The sequence below is a fragment of the Corella eumyota genome, chromosome 1, assembly GCF_963082875.1.
Source record: "Corella eumyota chromosome 1, kaCorEumy4.1, whole genome shotgun sequence".
In the NCBI taxonomy this organism is placed as follows: domain Eukaryota; kingdom Metazoa; phylum Chordata; class Ascidiacea; order Phlebobranchia; family Corellidae; genus Corella; species Corella eumyota.
This window is the reverse complement of record NC_137490.1, coordinates 11117176-11143561: the sequence shown is the minus strand read 5'-3', so window position 1 is coordinate 11143561 and position 26386 is coordinate 11117176. Positions and strand designations below refer to the sequence as shown.

Here is a 26386-nt window from a genome sequence, read left to right as displayed (position 1 = left end):
AAAAAAAAAAAATTTTATAATAAATTTATTTATATAACTTATTGCATCCTAAATTATTTACCAGTTTTACATAGTAAAGTATATAATTTCTGACGGTCTGACGGTCGTATGCGATCCCGCCCCGTGGTCGTGGCCTTTTACTGCCAATGGTTAATTTTGATAATAGATTATGATTTTTACTTAAATCAAATATACACATTTACATCATTTTACTTAATTAAGTTCAAAATGCATTGTCGAACGCGAAGAACAAAATAACTAACCATGCTATAAAAATTAGGGACCGAATCTAATTTTAAATTTTCCTGCCAACAACACCGTACACAAAAACACGGAGTCGGTTTACTAAAAAATGCTTTCAGGCTCGACTGTGATTGGTTAAAAATTTCAACTCTCAGCTGTAATAATTGTACCGTGACACACGTTAATTTATTATTTTATTAGCGTTACATATTAACAAAGTCATATTACACATTGGAAATATTATAATTTAATGTTATTTACAAGAATATATTTATTGCCAGTCAAAATTTTTTAGACAAAATCAAAAGTTAAAAGAAGTAATTATGTTTTTGGCTTGTGATATCGTTGAGTTTTAGACAATTAGACAACAGGGTAACTGGCTTGAGATGCAATTCCACAGTTGTTACTTCTGTCCTTCGACATTTTAATGTAACCCTTCATATTTCCCCATCCCACACCCCAGCTAAATAAAAATCAAAAAGGGGTTGTTAAACATTGAACAATTTACAAAACGAAACATTTCATAATACAACTTTTTTTTATTGACAACACTATATTTACTATAAGTATTTTACAAGAAGTTAACTATTTTGTTATACATTGATTAACAAAAAACAAATTTAGTTTTTCTAAAAGATTAGGTCTACTTTACCTGTTTTTAACCAGCCAGTAGGCTTCACTATTATCCATGCCATACCCAACAGCTAACACTCCATGATCCAAGAATTCAGTGCTACAATCTGGCTCGTAATATACCCCTAAATAAAAGGTTATAATAGAAAATTTTATGAATCACGTAAATTTTAATAAAAAACAGTTAAAAAAGTATGGCAGTTGATTATGATCATATTTACAAGCTTATAAGTTATCTTGTCAAAAATATATAAATTCACATTAGGTAGTATACGATCGTTAAATGATACGATCTTTTATTAAAATTTGAGTTTCCCACTTTATATTATTACCCTCTTTGTAAAGCTGGAAAGATTGGTGACCAGCATCAATAGCAACTGAAATAGGGCCGATCGTAGCAACAGCATTTTCAAGGTCTTTTTCGCTTCCTTTTGTTATATCAACGCAGCTAGACAGAGTTGCTCCTCTGTTTTTAGGATCATACTTACACTCTCGCCCGTCCTAAAATAAAAAAATTAAAACTATATGGTATTTAATCATCGTTATATCCAAAATACCTACCTACCATTGAACTAATAAAAAATTATTTAATAAATACCCAATGTTTTTTTAAAGTATCGCAATACAAAAAAGTTATTTTACCATGGCAGTGTAAGGGTATGATGCCTCGGTATCGATTCCCTTATTTTCAAAAATGTATTGAAATGCTTGATCCATAAAACCTCCCTCACAACCCATATTTCCTTGCTTTCGGCTGCAATCAACCAAGTTTTGTTCGCTCAAAGATACCAATGTTCCGTTAGCCTTAAAATGTTGACCCTCCAAGGACCCGGTCTAAAAATACATAATGGTTTATTTTTTTAAATTTTATGTTTTAATTAATATATAAAGTTACCCAATTGTTATGTATGCGTAGTTAAGGCCCTTATAATTTTATTACTATATCTACATAAGTTATTTATAAGGCTATTAATTTACCGCGCTAAATGCCCAACAGGAACCACATTGTGCCTGATCTTTGACTGGGGTTACATATCCCTTGGGACGCCAGTCAACTGTTGCAGGGTTCTTTACAAATTTAGCATCAATCCTTGGCCCAGCTTTGCAAAAGCTGTCGGCGTTTGCAGGTTTTGTCAATTGTCCGAGATACATAGCTTTAAATTCACCGCTTTCCTGAAAGTATTTAAGTGTCATCAACCAAATAAAAATAATCGTTATTTTTAATTATAGAACCACATACTTACCATGTCTGCAAACTTGTTCATTTCAACTGTAAAAGTGTGCATTCCGAGATCGTATTCGTAGTTGTGCTTTGTCACAAAACGTCGGTTAAAATCCCAGGTCATTTTTCTTTTGAATTCCTCCTCAGCTGAGTAACTTTTGCCTGTACGATAAATACAAATATTTTGTAAGTTTAAAGTTTGACTACCTTTGTGTAATTAAATGGTTTTAGTTAAAATTTACCGTGCTGTACTTTCCATTCATCCCATTCCACATCAAGGTCGCCACGGGAACTTCTAATGGCACTGGCACATGCCACAAAAAGTAAAGAAACCAGCAAAAATTTCATCATTTTTTTTCCAGAAAACTTATATAAAATCTAAGAAATAAATATAATTTTGAAAATATAACCTAGTTCTTTCTTTGTGGTTATAAAAATGTAATGTTGTAAACTATTATCTTTGAATTGTTATGTTATACCGTATTACCTTATTCTAAACTGTGAAAGCCTACAAACTGCGGAACTTGGGAATTTGCATTCTTTTATATCGTTTTGAGCATCGTAAAATTTTGTTCGGAATAGATTCGTATTGTACGCCTATTTGCAAGTCACGCGACTGGTTTATACGAGTATTTGTATTGCAACTTAATAAAAATAACCTAATTGAACAAAACTGCTATTTCATTTTTATAAATTTTTGAAAATCTGGATTTAGTGTATTTTTTACTGGTCATGTGATGCAACTTTTTACCATGTAAACCGTTTACGCAGCGAACATTTGTAAAGTTTGTATTCTTGTCAGCCATGCACTCTTTGTTGTTTTATTTTTAACTGTACAAAAGAATAAGCAATATTAATTTGTTTGGATTTTATTATACAACATATTTACTAATTCAAGATGTAAACCATTTAAACGGAATGGTGCTACAGGCATGCTAAGTATAAGAACATAAGCCATAAATTAATATATACAAAATTCTACTAGCCTGCAAGTTTTTATTAACATTTAGGCAATAATATTTTCTAAGAGTAAGCAAACTATAACAGCATATTTGGTACTAAAGTAGGGCACACAAAGAAAAATATTGCACAAAACCCCATTTAAATGAAAAAAGATAATAATGACGAAATGCAAAACAAAAATTAAGAAAGATATTTAGACAATTAACTTTTTTTAAGTATTTTGTTTAGACGGTTGGGTAGCTGGCCTGTGTTGCGATTCCGCAATTATTGTTCCGGTCACGTGACATCATGATGTATCCCTTCATTCCCCAGACAGTTCCCCAACTAAAATAAAAATTAAAACATGTTAACAAAAACAAACCCAGTATTGTTTTTTTTTCTGTAAAATATCGTTATTTTTACCTGTTCTTGACAAGCCAGTATTCCTTGTTGTTGTCGGTTCCATATCCTACTGCAAGAACTCCATGATCAAGTCTGGTTGAGCTGCAGGCTGGCTCATAGTATACACCTAAAATGTCAAAAACTCTTTTTAGTGGGTGTTGTTATAGTTATTATCATAGCTGTTGATAAAGTTATTATTGTCCATTGTTTTTCGTAAGTGGGCCATTATGGTTATTACCATCTTTGTAGAGTTGGAAAGATTGGTGCCCAGCGTCAATTGCTACAGAGATTGGGCCAATTTTATCAACAGCTTGCATGAGAGATGATTCACTTCCAGTCTTAATGTCGACGCAACCAGTCAAAGTGGCTCCAACGTTGCCGCGTTTGAACATACATGACGGGTCGTTCTAAAAAAAAACATAAAATTTATAAAATAAAGTTGGTTTATTTATTTTCTTTTAGACATAACAATCTTGTTTTGATTTGCTGTCAAACCTTTGCAACGTATGGGTAAGATGCTTCGGTGTCAATTCCTCCATTCTCCAAAATGTATTTGAACGCATTATCCATAAGACCTCCCTGGCAACCCATGTTACCTTCGGCCTTACTACAATCAACCAAATTCTGTTCGCTCAAGGACACCAATTTTCCGGTTTTCATGAAATGTTGACCCTCAAGTGAACCGGTCTAAAATTGAAGCAACATTTGAAGAGTTTATATCTAATAATTAACGTAATAAATTAAAGTTCTTTAACTTGGACACTATCTTTAACTTGATTAAAAGTTAGAAAAAATTATTTACTGCGCTGAAAGACCAACAACTTCCGCATTGCTTTTGATCTTTGACTCCAGTAACGTAACCCTTTGTCCTCCAGTCGACTGTTGTTGACGCTACGGCGTAGCCCTCGGTAGCGGTAAAGGATTTGTTGCAGAAACTCATGGACTGTTTTGGTCTGGTGACATCACTCAAGATAAGTGCTCGCCATTCATCAGTATCCTAAACAAAACGCCAACAATTTTCAACTTTACAGCCTTATATATACTTGTTAAATAACAAAAAGAAATTGGAATGTAAGGTACAGAAAAAGTTGATTAACTTACAAGATCTGCAAACTTGTTGGTGTGGACGGTGTAGGAATGTAGACCTTGTGCAGCCTCCAGATTATGTTTGGTGACATATTTAAGATTTTCCATCCAAATGTATTGCCTCTTTGCCTCTTCAGCAACGGTGTAAGATTTTCCTGAACACAAAAACATTATTTTCATAACGTTTATTAATTTTATGTGCAATTTGTATGTTTTGTCACAACAAAAACTAATTTTACAAACCGTTGATAGCCTTCCATTCTTCCCACTCGTCCTGGAAAAAAGTTAGTGCAGCAGACGACATTGCAACACAAGCGAGAAACACAAATAACTTCATTTTGTAAATTTTCTAATAAATATTCTAAACAAATATAAAAAACATATATTTTATTTATATAAAATCATTAATTTATTTAATATTTAAATTTGAGTTATGAAAATTATTTTCCCGATATAAGAATTTATTGTCTACTAATTCTGAAATTAACAGCTCATAAACTTGTTATTGCAATTGTTCTTTTAGGTAACTTTACAGCTCAAATGAGAATATTGTTTCCAAAAACCCAAGTTATACAAAAATGATGACAAACATTAAACAAAGATATTGTGTACATAATTTAAAGTGCTTTATAATAGTTGCACTTTGTAACGACTGAACAAATATGATTGATTGAAGCAGAGTTATGTTAATAACATCGGGCAATGTCCTTACTTATCGATACTTTAAACCTTGCAACGATTAGTGCGCATTTTAAAACTATGAACTATAAAGTTATTATAACACCAAACTTTTTATTTAGTATTGGTAAAAAATTACGAACCCAAAAAACGCAAATATGCTATTTGATTTTCACACTGGGAAATCTTATTACTAGAAAAATCTATGTAAATTGAACATTTTTTTTAAAATTATGATTTTTACATTTTTAAACAAATTTAGTTGTTTTACGATATTATACTTGCCAAAATTACGACAACATTAACATTTAATTAGGTCGTCGCTACCTAAAAAATAACATGCATGCGTTTATGTAAATAGTGTTGCATTGCATCAGCAATTTATGGGGGTTTTTGTATTTGCCCAAGTCTTGTGATTTATTTATTAGGTATTCAGTTCATTAAATAGAAATATTTATTAAGGTTACATACAGATTATTTCTGGGAAACAATGAAATGCATATTGACATTGCAAAACCCCAAAAACAACCTACCTTATATGCTTAAAATATTAAACAACGAAACAGCATTAAAAGTTAAACAAAATTAAGATGGTGCAGTTTTATGAGTTGGTAAATTTGTTGAAACTATTAAAAGTATTATTAAATTAGTTATATGAGAATTTTGAACCCCTGTAACAGTGATTGTTACTTACAAACAAAGATCTTAAAATAAAAATATGATAAAATTGAACTTTAATTGTCCCTAAATTTAAAAACTAAAAACAATTCCGTATTTAATATTTCGTTTTTAATTTTGAATATGGGGTCATAAAGTTCGCATTTTGTTGCAACATGCTCAAATTTTCTTTTATTTAACTTGCAACGAAAAAATGCAAACGTAATCGAACAATATTTGCACAGAATCCCATGATGTTTGTCAATAAAAGCATCACATGATGTTTATTGTTTACTTGTGCAGTTGTTTAACCTATTTTTTTATTTAATGGTAACCTTTAACAATGTAAATTGCAATGAGGTCAAATAAATTTTAACTACCTAAATAAAATGTGGTTATATTGTTCTAGTTATAAATACGCCCACTTCAAACAATAATGTTTAGTAGAGGAAAACACAATAAGCTTTGTATTTCACTTTTAAATGCATTGTAATGTTTAATAGTTTCGGGGAAATCGGGGATAGTCAATAATGACTAGGCACAAATTAAGTGCAAATATTTTAGGTCATGTTAATAGCATAAAACCTCCAAAATTGCAAACCTACAGAAACGATATCTTAATAACTGGTTTGTAATTGTAACGCATTTAAACGATATAGCAATCAAACAAATATAATTATATTAGTAAATATGAAGTATTGATGCAATTGGTAGGTTTATTGGTTGAAACTAAAAAGCTTAAATGTTCACTTTTAAATTCTTCCAACACAGTTTTATAAACAAAATCTGCTGCAAAGTTCGAACTGGCGGTAAACCGTGAATAAAATGTTTTTTCTAATTTCTGAAACAAGTTTTGCAACCTTTGACAACAATTTAAACAAAACTTAAAAACAGAAACACTTTTCTGATAACATGGCTACCTCTTAAATAAAATTAAGCCAATTTTTAAATATTAAAAAAACACAATATTTAAAGAATGGACCAATTGAACTGCAGTTAGTGTTTTATTGGCCGCTAATGCCACGAAAAAATATTCAAATTGCTTTAATAATTACGAAAGTAATTGTGCTAGTTTGAAAGAAATTAATTGTAAGTATGAAAAATAGGGTGAGGTGACAACTAAAACAAATAATACCGATATTTACATAGAAGCAATATAAAAAAATATTTTGTATGATAGTTCACAACAAAACGAAAAGTGGCTGAATCACAATTGCAGGAAAGAAAAATTAATTTTTCAAATTAAAAACAAAGGATAAACGGACGGAAAAAAGCAAATAAAGCATGATTAGTATGATAATTGTGACACAGCAAAATAAAACAATAAAATAAAAGCATTGAAATAATGAAAAAAGTAAAAAAAGTGAAACTTATAAAAACGTGAAAAAATGACGCAAAAGCTTTTATATTACAACAGAAGTTTAACTAATAATGGCACCTTAGTAGTTAGGCAGCAGTTTTAACATAAAATAGGGCACAGATAAACTAAAACATCATGGCACAAAAATTTGTACCGTTGTTTTTAAAAAATAAAACAATCATTCTTGAATGGTGCAAATTAGCTAAAGAAAATATTAGAGTACATATAACGGCAGCAAAAAATAAAGCACCACTATAATTTAAATCCACTTAAAAAAAGAATAGTTCACATGTATATAAAATAAACACCAGGTAATTTCATCAATCAAATTAGTTCTTGCATGAATACATTCCGATCACGAAAAGCGCTACGAATGAAGTTTGATTTTGTAGCCTCGTGATTGGCTCGTATTCGTTTGTAAAGGATGGGGCAGTCAAGTGAATCACAATTGATGTCACTGGAGCGTGACGCAGCAGTACAACTCAAACAAATCTGAATTTTAAAAAAATTTCTATTTGAGACCTTTTTTTAATTTCATATTTAAGGACAAATGGACTATTTATTATTTTAAAAAATAGTTTAGTTCCTTAAAATAGTATATTAAAACTGGTTGCCTTTCATATAAATCGGCAGTATAGTGTAGGGTTAGAAACACTTGGTTTCACTAGATAAGGTCCTTGGTTCGATCCCTACTGCTCTCATGCTGTAGCACCCATGGTTAAAGTGCTTGTTTAGGTCGTCAACCTCCTCACAACTCTATGTTTAGGTCGTCAACCTTCTCACAACGAAATAAATAAATGCAAAAAAACATAAAATTTAGTTATAACAATATCAAATTATTAAAATGTAGTAAACATGTTTTCGTATGATTAGAATTATACAAACAAAACTTACTTGATTAAGATGTTCTCTTCTTCTTTCAAGCAACCTTGCCTCTTGCATTAAGGTTGTAACTGTGGCTTGTAGCTTGATCGGATTTAAAACACAATTCTGACAAATTGTTTGTTGTGACAATTGATCACAAGACAGACAATGCTTGGACTCAAAATATTGGGAAATTGTTAACTAAAAAATTAAAAAAATATGGTTAACATTTATCAAAAAAACTTAAAACCAAAAAAAAAATTTTGTATTAATAATAATTTAAAAAAGAACCAATAAAAAATATTCTTCAACAAATAAATTTGTTTGTAAACTGACCTTTTTCGAATCGACGGAAGTAACTGCCAATTTTTCCTCACTTTTTTCTTCAATGCCGTAATAAACTCCAAGTCTCTGTGATCTTGGTAAATCTCGATACCACTGAAATACATCCACACCCAACAATGCCACCATGCGGTCCAAAGCAGGCAAAACCATTTTCGTCACATAGTAAGTACCATGTAATCTTAAACGGGGGTCATTCAACACTTCTTGGGGGTGACGCACTAGTTGAAAAAGGGGCATACCAGGAGCACCATGTACAACAACATATGGTACCCGCTCACCTAATCTAGGTTCAGATCTACGATCAATTGCTAACATTTTTCTAAATAGAATTTTTTTAAAATAGTTTCAGATGTTGTACAAAATATTAGGGATAAAATGTAATAACCTAACTTTATTAAATTTAATATCTTTTAATATTTACTGTTGGATTTATATTTAGATGTCAATTTAAACAAAGAAATCTGTTCATATTAGGTCAAAAGAAAAATGAAGTCTTTAAACATTTAAATTCATATTCATTAAACAGATTCAAAACGATATCAAAATACTATTGCAGCATAAAAATTAAAAACAGGTAACATTTGTTTCACTCTAACCTTGCTAACACAAGAGCAGGAACAACTGCACCTGGTTTATAATAACGAGCTCCTCTATACTCCTTTGCTATTGTACAATCCTGTAATGTGGACCGACCATCTAACAACTTTGTACACTGCTTCTCAACATAAGTTTTTACCTAAACAAGACAAGTTAAAGGGTATATTGGGGATGTAGTTTACTGTATAATAGTCTTACATAGTACAAAAATAATATTTTTTGAATATGTCCCAAAATATTAAGCTGTTACAATACAATTAATAAGATCTTAGCAGACTTTGTGATTTTTTTGTTATTTAAACTTTATCTTTCAATTCTGTTTCATAACCTATTTTTTAAATACTTGAAATATTAACCTTTGAAACATCACTAGAATCAAACAACAATTTGAGAGATTTTTCTAGGACTTTGGAGACAGCCGGACATCCATCTCTTCTAACAGTTTCAATTCCTTTTGCATCAAATATTGGTTCTTTTTGGTCTTCTGTCTCATAAGCATAACCAACATATCTCTTTTTTGTTTGAAGGATACAGGGTGAGTACACCTATAAGTATACATTTTTTATTAATGCACTTTTCATATATATTCATCAAAGAATAATTTAAAAAAATTTATAACAAAAAATCTAATAATTCTACTGGATATATATTGCTGTTTTTTAAAAAAAAATAAAAGTTAACTTTTAATTTTTAATTGTCGTAATATGGGCGAAACTCTGAATTAATATTTGCCTGTGATAATTTACCCACACACCACAAACAACAATTTTATTTATTTTGCAAGGCTTTATATTGACAGGTATACATATCATTTACTAGAATGGATTATAAGCAAGAATAATAACCAAATTAAACAAACCTTTTCAAATTTTAGTTTCATTGGCCTAGCATTGTCATCTGTTACTGCTTTCACAATTTCCCTACCAACCTCGAATGCCCTTTCCTTGCTTGTTCCTTTCTCCAATGCAATAAACATACTGTCTGTGTCTCCATATACTACCCTACCCTTCCACTTATGTTTGTTGTTGTTAACCAGATTGATAGCCCGCTCTAAAGTTTCTCGAGCTTTGTGAACAATACTGTCAGCAATCTTAAATATAAGTTTTAAGATTAAATATTTTATGAGTGTTAAGATTAAATATTTTAAAACTTGGAAAACGTTATAGCAAATCACAGTTTGTTGCCAATCTGCCCATATATATATATATATATTTTAAGTTTATGTAATTTAAAAAACAATATAAAATTTTTCCTAAATTTGGATTTCAAAAAAGTTGTAATCCGAATTTACATTTAATTAAAAATATGTAAAGTTACCTCCACACATGGCATTCTTCCTGAGTAGTTAGCAGAAGTATAACCATAAGTAACATTTGCAATCAATTTTAACCCCAACTGTCTGTGATCTAACAATTTTTTTGTTGCACTGTCATCACATTTTTTTATTGAACTTTTCACCATGACTCGGGTGTTTAAAAGCTCCTCGAGCATTATGGGGAGAATGCCTCGCCTCACTGATGACTTAACATAAGCAACACCATTTGGAGCTACAGTGATCAAGTTTTGCTTAAGAAGTTTGTGGAGTAAGCGTTGAGGTACTTCGATGTTGGTACAACCAAATGTAAATGTGGACTCTCTAAAAATTAAACAAATATTTTCGGTTTTCAACTAGAAAGGCTCATACACTACATTTTAAATGACTTCAAGTTTTAAACCTTACATTTAATATTGTACATACATATGTATCACAAAATTTGGTAAATCGCACTTTTTTGGAATAAAATTGAAATATTAAAGTCTAAAATCAATAAAAAAGTTATCTGCTACTAAATAATTTTTAAATCAGAACAAATCAAATTAGTTTTAATCTTATAAAACCACTTACTTGCCAAGATGCTGCACCCTACCAAGACAAGTCGAAAAACAATAATTATGTCCAATTATTATAGATGGATAAAGGCTTTGAAAGTCCAGCACCAAAACAGGTTCGGCAAAGAACCTCGACTCTGGTTCCATGACCAAAGCTATACATTCAGGAGCTTTTTGTCCAGCTCTTTGAACTACAGCAGGACTTACAGCAATAAAGTTAAAAGAGTGAGCCAATCGTAACATCATTCCTTCAACCTATAACAAAACAGTACAAACTTACAGAAATATTTCATTGTTCGTAGTTTTGGAATACTATTTTTTTGCAAGATTTTTTTTTATTATAGTTTAAAATTCTAAAATAACTTACATATGTTATACCCATTTTAAAAATACTTACACGAAATTGTGAGCCCCGGGTTAAAACTTCATAAAATTGAATTCCAAACAATCTCGCCAACTCAGAAGTTCTTCCTATCATATCTTGTTGGGAAATCAGTTTTATATTTCCAACTGCTCGGCACATATAATAATCAATGCATCTGTGCCTTAACAAATCACCATTACCCATAATGTTTCTATTGAAAGGTTGATCGAACCAGGTTGACAATGTTTTAAATGAGTAATGAGGATGACGTTCATGCAAAAGATGAAACGCAACACTCTCAAACTTATAGTTGTAGATTGACAGTTCATATCTCATTAATCGCCACAGGTTAAGCACAATTCGACCAACAACATGGATTTCAGATGCATTGTCTGCACCATAAGCGTCACGCTCTGCGGTATGACGATTATTCATCTTGTCACTTGGAAATCTTGACATGGCACGACATAAATCCAGCGATAAATGGGTGGAACGCGAAAATAAATATCCCCATGATAACATTTGCACTTCGTAGCCTAGTAGAATATCTGGATCCACGTGATGAACTAAATCTGAAAACTCTTGGAATAGTTCAAGTTCATTCTCAACATAAACAACATGTAGGTTAGTTATTCCTGACCTAAATAACATTTCACGATATCGTGTATTTAAATCTTCAGGTTCGTTACTACTTTTTGTGTCGACAATAATTGAACCAGTTTGTATTTTGTCACAACTGTCAGTCTCAATTGCATAAAACAAAGCTCTTATTTCATCCATCTCAGGATCAGGACATAAATCAAGGCGGGTTTTAACATGAAGTTCCATACTCATAATAGTGACATGCTGTCTTTCGTGTAGTGCTTTTGCATCTCCCAGGTCTTGTTGCAGCGCTCGAAAACCAAATGTATTGTTCATGGAAGGGCCTGTAAGTCCACTGAATCTTGGAGAATCTTGCATTGATGATAACTCGATAATCAGAGGAGATTCTGCAAATGATTTAATCAAATTGGCTTTGCTAAGACGACGGGAAACACGTTTGCTTTTTCTTTTAATAATTTGAGGAGTGTCACTTGTTGGAGGTGTAGCTGGAATTACAGAATCGAAAAACGAGTCTTCGATTTTTTCTGGAGTTTTGCTTGGTATAGGAGTATACAAAAGCTTTCTCAATGGCGGAACTTTAGTTTTACATGCAACAGGAGTGCTTTCAAAACAAGAGGTATGTTTGGGAGTAGTTTTATCCTCTATCTTATCTTCTTTATCTTCTTCGAATTGACCAGATAGTAACGAGATAAGTGAGGTGTCTTCTTTATCATTTTCAACCTCATCAATTAAAGAGGCAATCGCACTGCTACTTGTTCCAGGAGATTTTGATTTTTCCTTAGTATCAGAAGACATATCAAAAGAAAACGGAGAACTGGCTGAAAATTTCATAGAAATAAAATCCTCAGAACTGTCGAAAGTCATAGTTGAAGAGTTATTTGGTTGCTGATCAGAGAAATGTAAAACTTTATTTGGTGGAAATGTTGAAGGAGAAATTGCCATTGGGGCTTGTTGATTTGAAGTTGTTTCGGCATCAGGTGATGGTGGAGGTTTTATAGCACTCACATCAAAGCTCACTTTGCGAGGTCTGTGTAGGAGAGTGACAGTACTGTCTTTAACTAAAGCATCTATTCTCTTTAGAATAGGAGTTTGCGAATTTTTTTGTGATGTTTTTAAAACTTCCTGTTTTAGTTCAACAACTTTGTTTGTTTCCGAGTTTTTATCGCTTTTATTAGTCTTGAAGGTATTGCCCTTAGTTGCCTTTGTTGTACTTGACTTTTTGCTCTTTAGCCATTGTTTTGTCTCATTGTAATTAGGTGGTAAAATAGATGGTTTTAAAACCATTTCAAATTTTGAATCAACAAGTGATTTTGCTAATAAAGGATGGTCTTGCAATTGCATTGCTATGTCCATAACATTAGAAAATGATTCTTGGTTTTTTAGGTTTAATTCTTTAGCTATTTGATTTGCACAATCTAAAATGGGTAAGGTTTCTTGGGAATTTGAGCCTGCTTGCTCAGCAGCCAGTACAACTCTCCAGTGTTGTATTGTAGAACAATTTGATAGACTAGAACCAAATTCTTCAAGTTGTTGTGTAGTTTCAGGGAGTCTCGGTTTTTTCACATGCGAGGGGAGCGTCAGAAAAAGTCTGTGATAGATAACGGTCGATTTTAGCAACAAAATTTGATGAATAATATTCATGATTTAAGTCGTATGTTATAAATGACATAACAGTGATTGCTTAAGAAATTACAAAATATAGCACACAAAAAACAAACAGAAAAGTCGAATTACATTCGATATTGCACTGATATAAACGGATGCCCAAAACAAGAAGTTTATGCTAACCTAGATGTCGATTGAACATCTTTTGAGTCGCCGTAAAATGGTTCTTTGCTTTCTTGTTTGATTAAGTTTGAGGTTATCATAAACTCTTTTACATCACCTTGGGATGGTGGGCCAGGTATTGCTTTGAACACCAAGCTTGTTGGGTGATTGCTTTGTTTAACACCCCAAGGGGGTGTGTGTCTTGTTTTTTGTAATTTAGAAGGGGGGTCACCCTTTTCTTCAGTGTGAGATATTTTTTTGCTTACAGATGATGAAGAAACATTACGTTTACTTAAAGAAGTTTTGTTGGTTTTCTTTTTAAAATCTTCAGATCCATCCGTCGGTTGGTCGGTTGTTCTAGTTTTAGCATTATTATTCTGATCAAAATCTTTTTTGCAAATACTTTGGGGGGAATACCAAAATAAATCTGTAGACAAGGCAGACACTGCAGACTCAGCTGATAAAGAACTTATGATATTAGAGTTAGGTTTGGTTTGAAAACCGTAAATGTTAGCCCCAAACCTAAAGTAATTTTTTACAGAAAAAATGTATTCAGAAAAGCTGAAATTTTTATTCAAGGGGCATCTTTGCTGTGATTTCATTTCAAGATCCATTCTTTTTCCATAATTTTGAATAAAATCTGTAAGCGAAATAAAAACATTTTCTCCGCTGTAAGAATCTAAAACATACAGCGTTTTAGGTTTTGGTTTCTTTAATTTTTTTTGCCCAGACTTGTCTGTGGAAGATTTTCGTTTCATGATTGCTTTAAAACACATCGGTTTACCTTTTTTTAAATTTATTTTGGAAATTTTTGTCTCAGAAACAGTTAACTCTTCACTTGAACTTTGCGAGTTCTTTTTCAAAGTTAACTTAAGTTTAGGTAAATCAGAATCGACACTTGAAACCGTATACTCTTGTTGACTGTTATTGCCAGATGAAACTGTTGAAATGCTATCATCATAGTCAGATAATAAAATATTGCTCCCGCTAGTGGTGTTGCTGGCTAAAGAAAGAGATATAGAATCATTACTGCTTAAAGAACGCTGTCTGCTAATAACAGTTTTTATAGTTGGCAAATTTAGATTTTTGATGTTGATTGTCTTTGAAGGAACCCTTTGAGGAGAACTAATATTTAGTTTGTCTTTCTTTTTACTAGTTTTTATCTTTTTTTCCTTTTTCTCCATTATCTCCCATTTACCGGTCACATAATTTAAAATAAGCTCCTGATTATTTTGAACTAAGGGTATGACCGTTTCTTTGGCAGTAACTGCTTGTCCCAGAAAATTCTTTTTTTCTGGTGACCGATATGGAACAGAATTTAGACTAGGACTTAACTCTGTGTTCAAAGTTGGAGTGTTTTTCTTTAAGGTCTCCCTTTCCATTTTTTTGTTGTGTGTTTTTTTCTTTGATTTACCAAGCATTTCATCATCAGTTGTGGATTCCTGTTTGATCGTTTTTGTGGTAGGTAAAGTGGGGAAAGCATTGGGTTGAAACATATCCTAAAATAAAATCATTTGATTGCATCAACATTTTTTTTCTATATGTATAATTATTCAAGTTAAAAATAATTGAAATCTAATTTCAAAGAGATAAAAGGTATGCCTAAACTAGAAATACCCGCAAAATTTAGTTACTAATATTACCTGAGAGAGATCAAAAGTACTGCCAGATGTTGTTTTAGTGCTACCTCCACTTAAGGATATTGTCGGAGTATTTGAAGGAGCTCTTTTACCCACTTGTGTTAACATTTTTGGTCGATTAAAATATGGGGTTTTTAAGGTAACCTTTTTGGTTGAAATAATGGGTTTATCAACCAAAATACCCTTTTCAATAGACTCTTTAGAAGATATGCTAAATTGTAAACTTGATGATTGTTTTTCCTTAGATTTAGACTTTTTAGATGATTTTTTAGACAAAACATTAACTGCTTTTGATGTTTTCTTTGTAGTATAAGGCTGTTTCCATGGTATACCATTTTGCATTTGAATTTGTAGCCAATATCGCTCGTCACCATTTTGACAAGTTGGCTTCATTAAAATAGAAGCCTCAGGTAGTTTAGCCTCAGTTGGTTTTTCCACAACAGGAATGTCTATTGGTTTGTTTTCTGTAACTACCTCTGTGTCTGTAACTACCTCTGTGTTTGTATTGATAACTGTCTCACTAAAACAGTAATCAAAGGTTTGAGTAGAACCTTCTTTGGGTTTAATAACCAGGGGTGGTTGTGTTGGTATTGAAAGCTCAACCTTTGGTTTGGGCCATTCTGTTACAATACTTGGTTCCACTTTGCCTAATTTTGGATCATTTTTCTCCGATGCTTTGGTTTGGTTAGCTAGCTGGGATGTTAACGAAGCTGTAATTGATGGCTTGATGGAATGAATATGGTGATGATGATGTACATGAGTGTGTAACACCTGTAATGGGTTCGGGGTCGGATGGGTGACAATTGGGGACTGTGTTTTAACACAATGATCTTCCGTGTGAATTGGTGATGTCTTGCAAGGGTAAAGAAAAGTGTTTGGGGCATTGCTATTAACATGAAAAGGAGGAGTTTGTGTTAGTTTCCTGGGCGAATGTGAGTTGTCGATTGATTTCGTGTTGGTTAAGTTAAGGCCAAAACTAAACGTGTTAGACACTTTTTCTGAGTTTGAAGAAGAAATGGGCGAGGGTGTGGTGGAATTTTCAAAATTCTCAGAAAAAACTTGCTGGCATATTTCGCCAAGCAAATCTTTTTGAAGTCCTCCAGATAATGTATTACTCTTCACAGTTTCCTTTGATTTTGAAGATGATTTCTGTCCGGATTTGCTCGATACAAAACTTGTGCTACGAAAACTGTTGCTATCAAGCATTTGTTGCTGCAACCTAACAGCTTGCATTTGTTTGTGTAATTGTATTTCCAGGGATTGTTTATTGGATAAACCAGGTGTAAGTCCTGTAGGGGAAAACATGGCTACACCCGAATTATCAGAGATTTGTGGCAAGTTTTGCCACTGAGAACTCATCACTTCTTTAATGGCATTTAGGTTGTTATTAGTTGACGGATGAGCTGATAAATTAAATTTCTGAGAATTGATATCAGTTTGTGGCTTTGAGTCGTTGCTGGGTTGGATTTTTACTACAGTACTGTTACTTGTGATGTCTCCAAGTTTTGAGGCCACTAGTTTTTGATTTTTTTCAGAATCCATCAAAATATCCATAAAACCCACAGAGTTTTGTGTGATCTCTTTGATTGCGTTGTCTATGTTGGGAATATCTTCAGCAGAACCTTTTAAAAAAACATTTTTTTTATTTTATTCAACTTTCAAAAAAACTGTTGTTGTATACAAAATTCAGCATAACAATTTTCACAGTCACGTGTTTACACTGACCTATTTGTACAGTTTCCACTTCATTTCCGCCAGCAAGATCCTCACCATCTAACAAAGCATCCAGATGACTAAGAAGATCATCCTGAGGTCCGTGTTGCTTCATTCCGGCACTGGCAGCCTGCATTATATCCCCTATACATCCCATCTCCTTCAACATCGATTCTGTATCGATGTCAAGGACTCCTACTACATCCTCTTCCACTGAAAAATATTTACAATGATATTTAAATCAGCATAACAAAGTATTTTAATTTTATTAGATAAATTATGCTATTACTTTTTAAAAGCATTTTTTATCCGATAATTATGCATTTTAATATTTTTAAGGTAAAAATATTTTTTTAACTTTTGCCTACCTGTGGTAGCAGGTAAATTAGCTGTCTTAACATTATTCAATGCCGTTACTGGGGGTGAATTTGCCACCATTGGAGACCAAGGTCTTGGAGGTGTTACTGGAATTTTATGGGTGGGTGAACTTACAGGAGACCCATACCCCATCGTCTCTAACACATTGCACAAAAGCGAGACGTCAGAACTGTCATCAGTAGAACGATCATGCATCCATTGTGGAGTTGTAAGTTGCTTCATCCGCACTGTTACACTACGACGAGTTACCTAAAAATATCACAATATAAGTTTAAATAAAATTAACAGCCAGTGATTTGTAATTTTGTGTAGTTTCAAATATTATGCATAAAAATACCTTTTAGACCTATTTGACTTTATGCCAATGTACACAGGTCGCAAAATGCTTAACACAAAATTTTAAAACCATTTTCTGTGTAGGACAGTATAAATTAGTTGCAAACATGTCCTCTCGTATACACAATTCACATATTTTTTTTTATATTTTATCAAAAGTAACTTTTCTTAATTAAAACTTTAACATTGATGCACAAGCATAAATTAAAAAGATAGAAACCACCCTTCACTCTTTTGTTAGATCAAAATTAGGTTTTTGATACAGTCCTGAAATTACAAAATTTTACTACAGACTTACCCTTTTTGTTGGTTGATATCTTTTTGGAAGAACTCTCTTAGTTGGTTTTGTTGGTTTCATTGAAGTAGCTGGAGAAACTACAAAGGGTTGGGTGGGGGAAATAACCTCCGGAAGTTGAGATTGAATTTCGGAAAAACTTTTTGTGTTTGTTGTTAAAATAGGTGAAAGAATTAAAGTCGGATTATTTCTTTTTTCTTTTTTTGATACTGACTGCTTCAATTCTGTATTTAAAATGAATTCTTGATCTGGTTTTATTAAATCCTTAGTTGGAGATTTGTTAAAACTTGTATTAAGTTCATCTTGTGTGTTTAAATCAAAATTTTTAAAAGAATCCAGTTTACATTTTTTATCTTCAGCAAAATCTTTTTTACTTCGGGTGGGATCCAAAACTTCTGCAACATTACTCTTGTGTAGATTGATATTTTCATTTGGCAAACAAGGTTCAACTTCAACTTTTTTTGTTTGGGAGGCTACATTAGTGTTTCTAATACTAACGAAAACATTTGAATCACGTAATGTAAAAGTAGGTACTCTAGAAATAGGGTCTGTTTCTAAATTAAAATTTTTTTCGGTTTGAAGCATAGCTGCCGTCTCACTCGCAACCAAAGGAGAAATTCTTTGAAAAATATTCTGGTCTTTGGAACCCAATTTTGAAATTGATTCACTAAGGACGGTGTTAGGATTTTTTAAAGCAGCTTGTGTGGAAACAACTTGATTTACTGGGGTTAGAGTACGATTTGAAACAGGTAAAATGGTGGATTTTTTTAATGGCTTAGTTTGTTTAGTTTTTACCTCACAAGTCTCAATCGTTTTTGCAATTTTTTCTAAACTAGGAAGTTTTTTGACCTTTTTCTTTAGAAAAGGCAAACTATTTTTTTGGTCCACAGAATCAATAGTACCAGAATGACTACAAGGAAATAATTTTTGCGACTGAAATGGTTTTATTAATTCTGCAGTAGGAGAACATTCAGTTTTGTATAATTGGGAGGTAATCTCAGTTTGTTGAGGGTTAACTAATGATACACTATCATCTTTGTTAACAGGTGTTAAGTTTTCAAAAATATTCCTTTGTTCAAGTATGACAGAAGGTTTTGTTTTTTGTATATCTTTGGAAATCGATTCGGTCTTGCCACTTAAACCATCAGCATATATTGATTTTTCAAGTAATGTTGGCTTGGTAGAAGAGTTTGTATCAAAAACCTTGCTTGGATATTCTATGGAGACTAAATCAGAAGATAACTGCGACGGATGAAATCGTGTTACCACATTTTCTTTGGTTCTCTTTCCTTTTGGAACTTTAAAGATCTTTTGCACTTCAGGTTTAAGTATTGGCAAAAGTTTGGGTGTAGGTGGGTCGGGTTTTATGTTTTCAAAAGTGTTTTTGCTAATAGGTGAATACAGTGAATATAATTCATTAAGATCATTAGAAAGGTGAACTTGGGGTTGGTTGTTAATTCTCCAGAGTTTGATCTTCATTTTTCGAGTACCTTTGAACCTTTAAAAGTAAACCAAAAAATTTAAATTTAAACAAGATTTACTCAATTTTATAATAATTTTTAAAAAATAGCTATTTTTTTAGAATAACATTAACAACATTGGCAAAGACAATTTTAAAACATTTAAATATAGTTTTGTTTTGGCACTCACTTATGAGTGATTATCCATTTGATAAAAACTTTTTCTTTTTTTGGCTTTCTTTCTCGAATTTTTGAGATCCCCCCTCTTTTCTTTTTATTGACAGGTTTTCTTTTTCTTGGTCTGAAAGGTTGGTCACCAGCGTTATAAATACTTGAAAATGTTTCAGTAAACATTAAATCGGTCCAGTCCTCGTTATTTGTTTCATAAAAATGATCACTAGTGTATCTAAAAGATTACAAAAAAATTAATGCATGTAAGCAAAGTAAATAAAAAATAAGGCAACATATCAAATATTATTTATGCTTTGAATACACTCAAATTAAATTAACAAATTAAAAAAAAGGATTGAATGTTAAAAGTGTTTTACCTGTTTTTGGTAACTTGTCTTGAACTGCGTGGTCTTAATGAATTTCTTTCACTTTTACGTAAATTATCTCCATAAATTTCATCACTTTTGTTTTCCTTCCAGCACGCAACCGCAACACCAGAATTTCCCCCAGAAAATGAAATAACGGCTTCATCACCAGTGTTGTCAGACAAACGCAATTTTGACGAAGATGACATGACAGTTTTTGAAAGATTGTCGTGTTTCATTTGTGTTATTTCATAACTAGGCTTGTTTAAAGATAAATCAATTACTGTTTTGTTATCTGGCATGCTAGTTTGTTTTTGCTCAAGTACACCACCTGGTGGCCAGCTTATTGGCTTTTCGTTGAGCAAAGCCTGAAAAGTTGAAAACATGTTGCTGTTTGTTTTGTCATAAAACGAAGTCTTTAAATTAAAGCTCTTCTGGTTTGGCAAAGATCTTTGACGTCTTAAACCTTTGTATTTAAAATTTTTGTCTGAAAGAGACGTTTCGAGTTTGGGAGGCAAAGATGTTGCTTTTGTAGCTTTAAGGTTTTTTAAATAAACTGATTTCTTTTGCTTTAATACTTTTGGTAAAAGATCAAAATTTTGCAAGGCATTAACTTCATTTTTAATGGGAGTCAAAGTTTTTATTTTATTTATTTGATAACTGGATTTTGATGAAAGATCTACAACAGATTCCACAATATTAAAGTTAGATGATGAATGTTGAATAATAGGACTTGACAGATTTTTTGTGGTTTCTAAAATCAATAAAGAGTTTAACATTTATTAACTTAATATATAGAAGTTAATTGGAATAAAAAGAGCCAAATAGCATAAAACTTAAAATTTCCTTTCGTTATATTTAAATTAGGAAAACTCAACTTGGACAATGCAATATTATAGCAAATATTTAATGCAAGGGTTAACCAAATATGTCTAGGGATGGGCAAAATACTATATTTGTTTATTCTTAAATATTAATTTCGCTCTATATTTTTTATCATATAGTTTAAGCAACACTTGGTAATTTTGCACACTTTGTTGTAAACTTATTTGAAACAAATTTCCACATTTGGTACATCATTTTTTTTTCATTTAAAAGGGCATAAATATTTTCAAAGCACATTTTTTGTAGAGATTCTACAGATTCTACATAGATTCTACATTGCCCAGCAATTTACATAGATGCTGTTAACAAAAAGACTTTAACTATAGATGCGCTAGCTTAAAATTTATTTATTAAAGTTCCATTGGTTTAAAGAGTAGCAAAGTATTTTTACCAGGTTCACTTACCTTGTTTAATTTCATCTGAGGCACCATCCAATTGTGGAATGTTATCATCAGAATAATCACTCATAAACTCATTATTTTCATGATGGTTTGCAGCAAATAAAAGATCTTCGATTCCACTTTCCCATGGCTGAGTCATTTCTAATGTTTCTTTTTTGTTTTCTTGACTAAAATTAATTATCTTGCATTAGCAATGTTAAAATGTAAAAAAAAATAAACCGGTTTAAAAATACCCATGGTTTAATTAACAATTTAAATAACATTTCTAATGAATATTAACGTTAAAAACATAAATTAATATAAACACATAAATAAGTAATAAAAAACTAAAATTTTTAGAAATATTATATAAAAAGTTTTTTTTTTACCTGAACTTGTCAGGGCTTAAATATAAATTGAAACCAGCATTTTCATTATCACTGAAATTTTCTCCATCAGATTGATCAAGTGGACCATTACTGTGTTGCAAATTTAAACTTGAACTATTCATTTGACTAAAACAAAAGTTTACAAGCTTTTTAAACTAATAATGTGTATTTATTTTAGAAGAATATTTCAATCAATTATTTATTAAACTGCATATCAAATTTTTACTTGAAAACATAAAGCCTAGGGTAAAGGTAGATTTTTAAGCACACTTTTGAAATTTTAAAAAAGTTGCTGAGAAAAAATGTACAAGTAGGTTTTAGTTAAAATAAATAAATTAATTAGACAAAATGTATACATTAAAACACCTTTGTTCATTATGTTCCATTTCTTCTAAAATCCTTAAAAACTGAGAATCACTTTCAACATTTCCATCATTGGAGTTTATTTGTGTGTTATGTCGAATTCTCTGAGAGAGTGGTGTCAACGTGACTTGTGAAACAATTCCGTCATCAACAACAGGAACGGGAGGATAAGATGATAGATGTTGTTCATCGGTATTAGAAAATAAATCTGATGATGGTTTTTTAGGAGTATCAATGTTAACAGAGTCGTCACAAATTGAGGTAGAGTTAAAATCAGAAGTCTTGTTATGGTCAATGTAAAAATCACTCAATGCCACATTCAGTTCCTGTTTCATAAAAAAAACTGTTAATTTATTTAGTATCATTACCTGTAAAAAATAAATGCTTTCCGGTTCTTTAGTTTTTTAATAATATTGGAACTTATTTAAAGTTAATTTAATAATATTGGTACTTATTTAAAAATTTTAAAACACATAATAAATAAAGTATATATATAGGCATAAAATACAGTAAAAAAAAATTGCATTTATTTATATCTTGGTAAAACTTGCGAAAAATATTTAAAACAATATCAGCACTTACATGTTGCTAATACACAAAATTGCTTACCGTCAAAAACATTGATTCCCGATCTGTGATGTAAGGAAGAGGTCTTGGATCCTGTGATAATTTAACTTCCACTTGAGAATTATCATTTCTTGCCTTTCTCCTCATCCTTTCATCTTCCCATATTGCTTCCAAACCTGGATTCTTTCCAACGTTGTTTTCAAGTTCATTTCTTTACATAAATATTTAAACACAAGTTTTATTAAAAATATTTAATTAATTCGACACCAATAAAATAGTTAAAAAACCATAACTTCATTACAGATCAAATGTAAACAACATACCTGTTTAAAATATCTGCAGCCAATATATCAACTTCAATGTCACAAGTACTTAATCGTTTTGCAAAATCACTTGGTAAGTAAGCATCTGTGGGAATGTTTTCTGCTGACCAAAATGTTTTTAGTGGGCTTGAATTAAGAGTGGTATCACTACTGGTTGAACCACTCAAACGATTTGAAATAATATTTTTCCATTTGTCTTCTTTTTGTGTGGTGATGTTGTTGGAGGATTTTTGTGGTTCTGTTGACACAGTGTTAAAGTCGAGTGAAGCCTCATTGTCGAAAGTGTTGTTAAATTTCTGATTTCTTCGTCTCAGTTTATTCCACTGAAAATCCTTCATTTGTGATACACTGGGTAAGCCTAAAACATAAAGTAACAGTGAATCAAAAGTATTTTACAAAGAAGGAAGTACAAAGAGCAAACAGCAATGATTGATACCAATTTTATTAACTTATTTCTCTTATCAAAGTTAATTTCATAGTAAGAAACTTTAGCAACATTAAAAAAATAAATTAAAACTACCTTATTCAACCCCTTTTTTACTTAACAAGAATTTTAATTTTTTTCGAATATGGATAAAATTTGTAAAGTAAAATCTGTTGTTTTTTAAATCTGACCTGGAACAGAATTATTTTCTGGATTTGTTTTAACATCACTAGTTTCGGTTAGTAAAGGTTGAGAAGTTGACTCTATTATTGGGATTGGCGAAGAAGAAGGTTTTCCTAGAAAAAAAGTTGAATAAATTGCTGCTAAAGACTAATTAAAAATAAAACATTGATAGCAATATAACAGAAAATCTAAAAAATCCAAACAAACTGTGATATAATTATAGTCGAGCACTCGTCATTTTTATTTATTAAATGAACTTTTTTAAATTTTATAATAAAAATTTTGAAACTACCAAGTGGTTTTCGAAACCAGCATGATTTGGAGTGCAGAAGATTCATTCCATGCAAATTATAATCAAGGAAAAATTGAAGTATAAAAGGAACATGTGCCTCATGTGGTTGAAATGATCGACTCATTACAGCCCCTGCTTGAAGTAAGTCTGCAGCTCTAAATGTTATTAAAAAAACAACACAACTTAAACAATCGGTTATGTGCAAATAAATTTTAACAAATTTTTAAAAACAAAATACTTTTTAATGTCGTATGGCAAATAGAAATAAATCTTCATAAACAAAGATTCTTTTTCATAATATCCATAGAATGGCCTAAAAATATAAATTCTCGTAAATAAATATATACAAATATTAAAAAAAAACATGATGTAACTGTTAAAGTATGTAATAACTATATTAAAAAGTGATCTAAAATAATAAAAAAAAACTTTATAAAAATATATTTAATCTTTCAAATTGTTAAGCAAAAATGAACATACTTTCCACGTAGCAAAACAATTTTAAAAACATGTTCTTGGGTGGAATGTGACATTCCTGCAGCTGAATTAAGCGCTTGATCAATACTTAAAGCTATTTGATACAAGTATTGGTCAGCCTCTTTAGATTGAGATAAAGAACAAGGTGGACCATAATAAGGAACCATGAGGTAAGGAAGAACACCATGAACGTGCATACATGTTGTTTGACCTTTTTTTATATTTTGTTTACTTTCATTTTTATTATAGCCTATATACCTAATTATAATAGCCTATTTTTTATTTGTATATTTATATCTTTATCCTCGATGTGGGAAAGTCGAATGCGCGACTTAAACGTAGAGTAACATCAGTTACTCCGACCCAGTCTTGAGTTGCCTGTGGCAGTTTGGGATATTATAGATTATAATTGCCCAGTAATTATGCTGCTGATTAAGTGCTGGCTCAGCAGGAGTTCATACCGTTTATAGCGCCTTACTCAAGGATGCTACATCATGAGATCAGTAAGAATTGAAACCACGACCTCATGGTGGTGTAGAAAGTGTTCTTACTACTACACCATGCTGCCGGTTTTTATTACTTAATATAATAATTTTTGCTTTATAATGTGTACATATTAAGTTAAAAATTTGTTTTATTTTTATTACTATTTATTCACAAACTGACATATAAAAAAAATACAACCAAAAAATGTTGTAACATATATTTCATAAAAAAAATTTATTTAAAAACTTTTTTATTTTTTAAATTTCTGTTTTTCGTGCATTAATGACGTAAATAATAATTGTTGTAATATTAATTGTATATCATATTTATTATTTACTTTTATCAATGTGCAAAAAACAAATAATAAAAAAAATAATATATCGTATATATATATGTATATACAATAAATTTTACAAAAATGTGTAAAAAAATGACAAAATCAATTTAATGATTTAAAACATTTTAATGATTTAAAACAAGTATTAATTTATATAAACATTTTAAGTATGTTATGGCATGGTCACCAAACTTTAAATTTAATACATATATACTATTTTCATTAAACAAAAAATTTAAAACAGTACCTGAGGGTGTTGACCCAAAAACTCTTATAACTGGAATTCTTCTTACTTTCGTTTTCTTGAAATTTGAATAACATACATCTAATCCTGCTAAGGGAGTCGACAAATAACTATCAACTGATAAGAGACGAACCGAAAATAATCGTTCATTTTGAGGTATAAGACTCATAACCAAAAGCTGGCCCCGTTTCTTAAATTGGTAAATGCAAGATTTTGCTTATCCATAGCTTATAAATATTAATTTTACATCAGAACTACAAAAAACAAAACACATATAAAACAGTTAGTGCCATTCAATATATCAATTTTGCAAACAAAGCAAAAAAACAAAATTTTAGGAAAAATGAGCTGCATCTAGCCGGTAGCAACTTTTTTAGAACTTTTATTTACCTGGTAACGACTTTTTATGTATTTAGTTGGCAACTAAAAAATAGTATTGTTTTGCTTAATCATAACAAATTCTTTTTTTATTTTTTTTTGGTAAAAGTATTTCAAATATTAAATATAATGCGTAACTTTTAAACAATTTTTACAAAAAAAAACAATATTTGTTATAAAATTTTGTTCATGTATAATCTTTAATATTTTTGGTATTTATTTAAGAATAATTATGATTTAAAGAAAAACACGTCGTGCCCAACAATAATTTCATATAAACCTGTGACAGTAGGATTTACAAACACATTACCTTCACAAAAACGCCTCAAAATTACATTTTGCAGCATTTTATATTAAAGAAAATGTAATATAATTGTACATATTTTTTCATGGTATAAAGTTAGTTTAGTGACCCAGGCTCTCCTTGTATGAGAATAAATTTATAGGTTAATACTATTTTTTATAAAACTTAAGCGACTTTAAATAAAACTTATATGTGTAAATTTAAAGTATGTGTAAATTTAAATTTATCTTGAATATAAAACAATATACTGCACTTTAAAATAACGTAAAACAACGGTTTATGTAAAAACAAAAAAAATTAGTAACACTTGATAATAGCAAAATGTAAACGTTTATTAGTGTAAAGCGGAAAAACTACTCATAAT

General features: G+C 31.0%; 3 protein-coding genes across 3 annotated transcripts; all 3 read right to left on the bottom strand.

Moving 5' to 3' along the window:
* Positions 1 to 603: 603 nt before the first annotated feature.
* LOC145763997 (procathepsin L-like) lies at positions 604 to 2410 on the bottom strand. Its single transcript, XM_082575554.1, has 7 exons — positions 2341 to 2410; positions 2121 to 2260; positions 1855 to 2049; positions 1519 to 1710; positions 1209 to 1377; positions 896 to 1001; positions 604 to 706 (listed from the first exon to the last, which is right to left on the bottom strand). The coding sequence occupies exons 2-7, from the start codon at positions 2220 to 2222 to the stop codon at positions 604 to 606; spliced, it is 867 nt and encodes a 288-aa protein (XP_082431680.1). The 5' UTR covers positions 2223 to 2260; positions 2341 to 2410.
* An 875-nt stretch (positions 2411 to 3285) lies between these two features.
* LOC145761042 (procathepsin L-like) lies at positions 3286 to 4865 on the bottom strand. The gene is made up of 7 exons (XM_082574558.1): positions 4772 to 4865; positions 4544 to 4683; positions 4245 to 4439; positions 3938 to 4129; positions 3681 to 3849; positions 3464 to 3569; positions 3286 to 3385 (listed from the first exon to the last, which is right to left on the bottom strand). The coding sequence occupies exons 1-7, from the start codon at positions 4863 to 4865 to the stop codon at positions 3286 to 3288; spliced, it is 996 nt and encodes a 331-aa protein (XP_082430684.1).
* A 1983-nt stretch (positions 4866 to 6848) lies between these two features.
* On the bottom strand, positions 6849 to 25565 carry LOC145763665 (uncharacterized). Its single transcript, XM_082575167.1, has 26 exons — positions 25344 to 25565; positions 24277 to 24484; positions 24035 to 24109; positions 23797 to 23951; positions 23513 to 23617; positions 22898 to 23255; positions 22617 to 22785; positions 22011 to 22333; positions 21645 to 21770; positions 21280 to 21443; positions 20003 to 20744; positions 19645 to 19860; positions 17998 to 19492; positions 17354 to 17612; positions 16998 to 17198; positions 15276 to 16894; positions 13654 to 15131; positions 11296 to 13453; positions 10915 to 11153; positions 10347 to 10665; positions 9889 to 10119; positions 9386 to 9574; positions 9029 to 9168; positions 8424 to 8751; positions 8118 to 8288; positions 6849 to 7715 (listed from the first exon to the last, which is right to left on the bottom strand). The coding sequence occupies exons 1-26, from the start codon at positions 25507 to 25509 to the stop codon at positions 7548 to 7550; spliced, it is 11802 nt and encodes a 3933-aa protein (XP_082431293.1). The 5' UTR covers positions 25510 to 25565; the 3' UTR covers positions 6849 to 7547.
* Between the last annotated feature and the right edge of the window lie 821 nt (positions 25566 to 26386).